This window comes from Neomonachus schauinslandi, chromosome 3 (assembly GCF_002201575.2).
Source record: "Neomonachus schauinslandi chromosome 3, ASM220157v2, whole genome shotgun sequence".
Lineage (NCBI taxonomy): Eukaryota > Metazoa > Chordata > Mammalia > Carnivora > Phocidae > Neomonachus > Neomonachus schauinslandi.
The window spans coordinates 148,241,065-148,249,713 of NC_058405.1; the positions used below are offsets into that span (position 1 = coordinate 148,241,065).

Sequence of the window (8,649 nt, forward strand, 5' to 3'; positions counted from 1 at the left end):
TGGACTCTGGTTTCCTCTGATAGCCTTCGGAGATCACTTAACCATAGCAAGCGTGTCATGAACAAATTTTCCTGTAAAAGATGCAAATTCTTGATATGTTCAGATTTTCAGGAAGCATGCATATTATCAAAAGGCTGCCGAACACAAAAACAATGCACATCATAGGGCAGCCTTGAACATAAACACTAAGAAATTGATAACACAGAAAATATCTTGCCACCTTAAGTACCTCTGTTAGGAGATGTGTGAGCATTCTTTACTTTGTTGACTGTCAGTTTCGAAGAGGGAAATAGTCAGTTTATAGACCTGTGAAAGCCTTTAATTAATACCAGTTTTCCATCAACTCAATTTGTTTCACACTTCTAATTTTCTTTCCCTAATATTACTGTAACATCCTGGCATCTTATACTTATTTGTCTTAAATATCCATTTACCAAAAGGGGTAATAAAATTCTGTATTATTAGGGCTCACATTTTGACACTTTGAGCACCTCTTTAAACAAAATGTCATATAATATTGTAATGAAATGAAGATATAACATTTAAGCATATTCAATTTATATGAACATATCTGGTAAATGTATATTTTTTAGATAGAGCCAGATGTCCAATATAAACTAATTCTGATGGTCGCCACAAACCTATAATTTCATGACGGTTAATCATTATTTTTTTCTCACAATGGCCATGTCTTATTTATATATCTCATATTAGAATGTATTCTAAATAATATAATCATTGCCATTACTTAGCTTTTTGGTATCCAGAGTCACTGGGAAAGTTGGAAAATACAAGAAACTTGCTCTTCCTCAAGGGTAGGGATAGTTTTAGGAACAAATTCAATAGAATTTTTAATAAAACAAAGTTTTTCCTTGAAAAATAAGAACATCTCATAACATATTGATTGCTAAGATAAGTTAAAAAATAGTTTAAAAAATTTTTAAGGTTAAAAAAAGGTAAAATAAGTTAAAATAAAATGTCTTTTATTTCTTTATGCACAGGGTGAAAGTGGGAAACCAGGAGCTGCTGGTCACAATGGAGAACGTGGTCCTCCTGGACCCCAGGGTCTTCCTGGTCTGGCTGGTACAGCTGGTGAACCTGGAAGAGACGTAAGTACTAGTTCTTAGGAAATATCCAATTGTCCTGGTAGTGTTTGGTAATGTATTTAAGCAAAGGTCAAATTGTGCCTTAATGTCTAAGAGTGTAAATATTGTCACATGCCAAAGTTCTCCTTCTTTTTTAAATAAGATATCCCTTCTATTACAATTTAGAATAATCTTAAATGTTCATGTTCATTAATATTTACCCAATGAATGATCATTAATGGAGAAGAATATGAATGCTAGCTAAATAAAGACACAAGTTGGGGATGGGGAATGCCCCAATTTATAGCATTCCTCCTGCATGAAAATGTGCTGCATGTTATGTGTGATTAAGTCTTTTCTTAAATTGTAGATTTCTATTATCAGCTTAAATTACTGTTTCTTAAGCTTTTATTTGTTATCTCTTTCCAAAGGATTTTTTTAGATATTTTTCTTTCCAATCACTTCTCCCTCTCTCACCTGTGAAATTTTAGTGCCATAGGTATACTGCTTATCTATTTAGGTATGACCCTTTGAAGGGCCACAGCTGTTGTAATATCTAAGATTTTTTTAGTCCTAAGAACCAATTTTTATCCTCTTTAGGATGCTATTGCTACCATTGAGAATACATGGCTTAGCTTGTATTTGAATGGTTCGAAAGAGTTTGATTTCTTTTCTCCTTGTTTTTTTAATCAGGGAAACCCAGGATCGGATGGTCTTCCAGGCCGAGATGGAGCTCCCGGTGGCAAGGTATAATGAACATAGATGCAGTGGGTTTGTGTACTTAAAGTAATAACTGCTGATCATATTTATGTCGGATCTGTGAATTTGTTCTCAGGGTGATCGTGGAGAAAATGGTTCCCCTGGTGCCCCCGGTGCTATTGGTCATCCAGGCCCCCCTGGTCCCATTGGTCCAGCTGGAAAGAGTGGTGACAGAGGAGAAACTGTGAGTTTTTCTTTGCTTACCTATTTTCCTCAGTAAAGGGATTAGTAGGTGGAAGATACGATGTCAGATCTGAGAACCAAATGATCTACTATCATTTCTTTTCGTTTTTATGCTACTCTTTCCTTAGGCAACTGGGGTAAAAAAAGGTATCTGCTAAGTTTCTGGCAGTAGTTAATGAAGAATTCGTTACTAAATTCAAAGCAGCATTAATCAGTCTAAGTGTATATTCACTGGGTAAATGCAAGGCTGAATTAGCAAGACTCTCTCAGCTTTCCTGTTTAGACCCCTTGGTAAAGATATAAACAGAGAAAGCACTTTGAAGGAGAAAATGACACTAACTTTCAATAATCGTGTGCATACTATTAGTCCATCACAGTGAAGTTAACTTCTAAATAAAACAAAGCTTTATCAATAAATAAACAATTCCCTGTGTGTCTGTTTTTATTTCAGGGCCCCGCTGGCCCTTCTGGTGCTCCGGGTCCTGCTGGTTCCCGAGGTCCTCCTGTGAGTTGTTTTTTAAACTCATTCTAGAATCTAAGAAATGTTCTACTTTCTGGCATGTTCAGGAAAAGGGGATGACAACATACACAACTATGGAACAGAATTTTAACTTTCTTTTGATGATACAGAAGGCAATTCAGGATCTAAAATTCCTTGGGGCCAAGGACCTTTGTAGCAACTACTGGGGTTTCGTGCAATTATCAGTCCAAAATCAAAACTACAAGAACAATCTTCAGTGTTGCATGTATGCAGTGTCCATGGGATTTCTAGCTAATAGAATGTCATGGACTGGATTTAATTGCTATCAATTTTGTTTTGTTTTACCAATATGTATGTGTGTTTATGACCTTAATTTGAAATGTGTCTGTAAAGGGTCCCCAAGGTCCACGTGGTGACAAAGGTGAAACAGGTGAACGTGGTTCTAGTGGCATCAAAGGACATCGAGGATTCCCTGGTAATCCAGGTGCCCCAGGTCCTCCAGTAAGTGCATCCGCTTTGTTAGAAAACCCCCTTCGGTGCATGTGAAGTGATGAGCTAGGCAACTCTGGGAGACCAAAAGTAGAAAAGTGCTCATCTTTAAAAGTTTATGTTAAAAGAGATGAGACATGGATTCGAGGGCTTGGTTGAAATAGTAGTTGGCATGAGGCAATGGGGAGATTAAAAAAAGGGCAATCATATTCCATCATGACCCCCATGTTTCTTGATTTGATCTTGAATGTACAGTTTCCCAAATCTTTGAGAAGTCTTCCTTCATATTTACCCTTCTTTTCCTCTCAGGGTCCTTCTGGTCACCAAGGTGCCGTTGGTAGCCCAGGACCTGCAGGCCCGCGAGTAAGTGGCATAGAAAGATACTGGAAGATCCATATTTTTCAGATATTCTAGCAGGAAGATATCCTAGCATTGTGATATCATGATCATTTTTTAGGGACCTGTTGGACCCGGTGGGCCCCCAGGCAAAGATGGCACGAGCGGACATCCGGGTCCCATTGGACCGCCAGGGCCTCGAGGGAACAGAGGTGAAAGAGGGTCTGAGGTAAGACTGCACTCACAAATATCCGGGTTTAATTTGCTACAGTCTTCAGGTTTCAGAAACGCTTTGTAAGATTTGGAAGCTAGATAGTGAGTTCAATACAATAGAAGCACCCAACTTAACTTAGAAAATCAACAATGACTTTTAGAGATTCTCTACCCTTTCGCCATCACACTATAACAACAAGAGAGAAAAAAAAAACAAAAACCTTTTTTACCGTTTGATCAGAGAGCAGTCATTATCAGAATAAAGACAAAAGCCCAATTAACCAAATGAATTCTGCAGGCATTGATCTCACGTTGGAGATCGCACAATTATGACCATCGTAATGAATGGCAAGCACGTGGCACATCTTCTCAAACAGCTTCCATGATTCCTGTTTTGCTACCAATACCATCATTCCCAATACCTTCCTATCCCACATCTTTGGCATAAGCGGAATAAAAACCATTATCCCCATGAGTTACAAATTTGATAATTGAACACAAATAGTAATCAGCCCAAAGACACAAAGTTAATGACAAATCTGGGATCAGAATCTAGGTTTCCTGATCAGATTCCCTCTGGCATGTCAGAGTTAGAAGTGTTTACATAATTTATTCAGAAGGAAACATGATGGAGTAAAATTTGTGCTCTCATTCCACTGATTTGTACCCAGGGGAACACAATAAATTTCATGGCAACAAATTTATTATCATTGGTTATCATTTGATCACAAAACAACTCAAGTAAACCTTTCTTAAAATAATTATGTTGACATATTGGTTGTTTCTAATGCATTGTATTGACCCAGCAACATATTCTTTCAGCAAAGAGCAAGTACACCTCCATGATGCCTGTTCTTACCCATCCTAGGGCTCCCCAGGCCACCCAGGACAACCAGGCCCTCCTGGACCTCCTGGTGCTCCTGGTCTGTGCTGTGGTGGTGGGGCTATCATAGGTTCTCCCGGAGGGGCTGAAAAAGCTGGTGGTTTTGCCCCATATTATGGAGATGAACCGATGGATTTCAAAATCAACACCGAGGAGATTATGACTTCACTCAAATGGGTCAACGGACAACTAGAAAGCCTCATTAGTCCTGATGGGTCCCGTAAACACCCTGCTCGGAACTGCCGAGACCTGAAATTTTGCCATCCTGAGCTCAAGAGCGGTATGTGGGGAGTCTTTCAGGCTCATGGCAACAAGATTACAGAGAAAGCTGCTTAGATGAGAATTGGGGGAAGAGAAAAGTTTCACTGTGAATAGAAAATATTTTATAGCAGAAATAGTACTTAAAGAATGTTGGTTGAATTGAAACTGCTTGATACTTTCAGAAAGTATACACTGCAGGTATCCTTAAGATGGAACATAAATAATCCAAATATTCCAAATGTAGGAAAATTTCAAGATAGTCTTGTAGAAATTTTAATATAAGTCATAGTTTGGGATGTTTCTGCATATCAGTCTAAAGTTGTTTGAGTGATAAAGCAACATAGATCACTGTGTTTTCAGGACAAAACTTATATAACCTGATACAGACATAATTTGCAACTTAACTTTTGCAATCTTTATTTAATGAGATTAATTTTTGCGATAAATCTAATTATTAGCTTTTTCATATTAAGAAACAGTTAAATGAAACATCCCAGAGTTATATAAAATTAAATCAAATACCGTAATACTGTAAGATTTTACATATATTGGGTTAATTCTTTCTGAAAGGCAAAAATTATTTTAGGCTTTCAGATACCTTGACATGGAACATTGCCTTTGTTAGGAGTCATTTCTGAAAATTACTTAAGAAAGAGAACAACATCAGTCACAGGGACTTTGGGTTAAACTTACTGGCATAAATCTAGATTAGACGGAAAGCTTACATTATTTAGCAAAACCACATTAAACGGATAATGGTCTTAAAAAGAGGGAGAGATTTCAATCAATACAATACACCAATCAAAATGTCTTGGCTAAGTATATCATCATTGTTCCATATCAAGAAGCTATATTTTACTTCATGCTTTCTAATTATTATACCTAACGCTTTTTAATCTCCACAATTTCAATAAAAAGTTTCTGTATTATATTGTACTATAAAATACAAGTAAATTAACAAACAACATTATGAATGCTTTACCAGGTAAACAAACAAAATCATTCTGGCCGCAACTTCACTACTGGATTTTGTAACCAATTCCCATTATTCTCTTTTGTGACTATTCAGGAGAATATTGGGTTGATCCTAACCAAGGTTGCAAGTTGGACGCTATTGAAGTATTCTGCAATATGGAAACTGGGGAAACGTGCATAAATGCCAGTCCTTGGACTGTTCCACGTAAGAACTGGTGGACAGATTCTAGTGCTGAGAAGAAACATGTTTGGTTTGGAGAATCTATGGATGGTGGTTTTCAGGTAATAATGGATATACCGTTTTTTAACTAAGTCATTCCTACTTACCTAACTTTTTTGATTCCTCCCAGTTTTTCATCACAATGCTGAATTAGTTAATAAATAGGAGAACCCAAATGGCTTTATATATTCAGATGACTATCTTTATAACTTTTATACCTTCTCTCCCAAAGCTAAGTTAGATTGAATTATTTGTTGTATGCAACCACCTTTCTTTCAATTCTTAACACCTTTTTTACTCTAGCATTATATGTTACACATGCAATAAGAACATATTTACATATAAAATATTCATACATAAAATATATGGATAACCTGCGTTATAATGACCATACTATACTACATGAATCCTTAGGACATATGGTTGCAACAAAGATGTTTGATCACCTGTGTTTTTCCCCATCACAGTTTAGCTATGGCAATCCTGAACTTCCTGAAGATGTCCTCGATGTCCAGCTGGCCTTCCTCCGACTTCTCTCCAGCCGGGCCTCCCAGAACATCACGTACCACTGCAAGAATAGCATTGCATACATGGATCATGCCAGTGGGAATGTAAAGAAAGCCTTGAGGCTGATGGGCTCAAATGAAGGTGAATTCAAGGCTGAAGGAAATAGCAAATTCACATACACAGTCCTGGACGATGGTTGCACTGTAAGTAAACATTTTTAAAGGCATGGACCATAATGATCTTAGCATTTCTAGTTTAATCATGCTATTTTGAAAAGAAAAAAAAAATAATGAGGGTGAACAAAAGTTAACATTTGGTGTGAGTTATGTAGGATCTACTGGTTCATTGCAGGGAATATTAAATACCACACACAAAAATATATATCTTCCCAACCTCCAGGTGAAACGAGTTGAAATGAAATCAGTAGAAATTTAAATTCATAATATAAACTTCTGGGTGGTTACTATACATTCTCCATAATAGCTATCATATGGACTCAATCTGAAATCTCTGCTTTCTCTTTAATTTTAAAGGTTAGCTTTAAATCTTTTCTTTGTTATTATCATTTATAAGCAAAGGGAGAATTCACTTCTAATACTAGCAAATTCCATCATGAGAGACTTATTCACTTTTTAGTAAACCAACCATATACCTGGTAGCAGTGACCAGACAGAACCAGACCTCCTGAAAATGGGCTGGCTATTGGCAATCTCTACTGAATGTACCTTAAAGCTCCATAATGCTTTTGGTTAACAGTATGGTTTATTAGGGTGCCTGGGTGGCTCAATCGGTTAAGCGTCCAACTTTTGATTTCTGCTTAGGTCATGATCTCAGGGTTGTGAGATCAAGCCCCATGTGGGGCTCCACACTGGGGTAGAGCCTGCTTGAGATTCTCTCTCCCTCTCACACGACCCCTGCCCCCTCATGTGCACATGCTTTCTCTCTCAATCTCTAAAAAAGCCCAATATGGTTTATTATCTGGGATGATTATAACGTTAAAATGGAGGAGGTCTCATATGCATGGAAGATAGCGTGGCAGGTTGGCAACACCCTTAGGGCACACTATGTTTTTAAACTTGGTCAGTCAGAGGAAGTGTCTAAGTAATTGTAATGTCATGATAGCTCACATTTTTTTCCTCTTTTTTACAGAAACACACTGGGGAATGGGGCAAAACAGTCTTCGAATATCGAACGCGCAAGGCCGTGAGACTACCTATTGTAGATATTGCACCCTATGATATTGGTGGTCCTGATCAAGAATTTGGTGTGGACATTGGCCCTGTTTGCTTTTTATAAATCAAACTCTATCTGAAACCCCAGCAAAAAATTTCACACTCCATATGTGTTCCTCTCATTCTAACCTTGTCAACCAGTACAAGTGACCAACTCAATTCCAGTTATTTATTTCCAAAAGTTTTGGAAAAAGTATAATTTGGCAAAAAAGGATTTTTTTTTTGCTGTTACACCAAATACAGTTCAAATGCTTTTTGTTCTATTTTTTTACCAATTCCAATTTCAAAATGTCTCAATGGTGCTATAATAAATAAACTTCAACACTCTTACAATAACACTGTGTTATATTCTTTGAATCCTATCCCATTTGCAGAGCAATGACTAGGCTTACCATTAAAAGATAATCTTTCTTTCTGAAATAGTCAACATGAAATTAGAAAAGACTTCCCTGTTTCAACTACCTCAACCTGGTCAGAAATACAGATGAATTCTAGAAGTCCCAGAAGATGAAAAAATTTATATAATTGAACAATAATTTCCTAAAATATTGGTAAAAAGTATAGTACAAGAATTTGAAGAAACATTTTAAAATCTACAATTATTTTAATCTTGGATATCAACTGCTTTTAAAGGTGCTTTTCTCTTTTCTTGTCACTGCTGAAATTATCAAGATTACCGATATTTGGGAAGGCTTTAAAGACATATGTTATGGTGCTAATGTATTTTCACTTTAAAAACTCTAGGTCAGAATTGTTGCCTTATATTCAAAACATAAATGCACACCATCTGTACATGTCTCCTATCAAAAAAATTTATTGGTGTGTCACTTCGGGGAACTCTCTCCCTTGATCCTGTAAAAGTCAACAACAACAAAAAACAAATAATGGGGCTTCTTTTGTCACAGTAACACAGAGAATGTGTTGAAATTTAACTTTGTGAGCTTGTATGTGGTTGTTGATCTTTTTTTTTTTCCTACAGACACCCATAATAAAATATCATAATAAAACATTCCTGGTTTCTGTCA

At 36.8% G+C, this 8,649-nt stretch overlaps 1 protein-coding gene across 1 annotated transcript in view; it reads left to right on the forward strand.

Moving 5' to 3' along the window:
- Positions 1-8,633, forward strand: part of COL3A1 (collagen type III alpha 1 chain) — a 39,016-nt gene extending 30,383 nt beyond the window's left edge. The window contains exons 41-51 of the mRNA XM_021702871.2: positions 1,002-1,109; positions 1,779-1,832; positions 1,921-2,028; positions 2,479-2,532; positions 2,902-3,009; positions 3,307-3,360; positions 3,455-3,562; positions 4,415-4,709; positions 5,760-5,947; positions 6,353-6,595; positions 7,542-8,633. Coding sequence (XP_021558546.1) covers positions 1,002-1,109; positions 1,779-1,832; positions 1,921-2,028; positions 2,479-2,532; positions 2,902-3,009; positions 3,307-3,360; positions 3,455-3,562; positions 4,415-4,709; positions 5,760-5,947; positions 6,353-6,595; positions 7,542-7,688 — 1,467 coding nt within the window. The 3' untranslated portion in view covers positions 7,689-8,633. The remainder of the gene's footprint in view (positions 1-1,001; positions 1,110-1,778; positions 1,833-1,920; positions 2,029-2,478; positions 2,533-2,901; positions 3,010-3,306; positions 3,361-3,454; positions 3,563-4,414; positions 4,710-5,759; positions 5,948-6,352; positions 6,596-7,541) is intronic.
- The last annotated feature ends 16 nt before the right edge of the window (positions 8,634-8,649 follow it).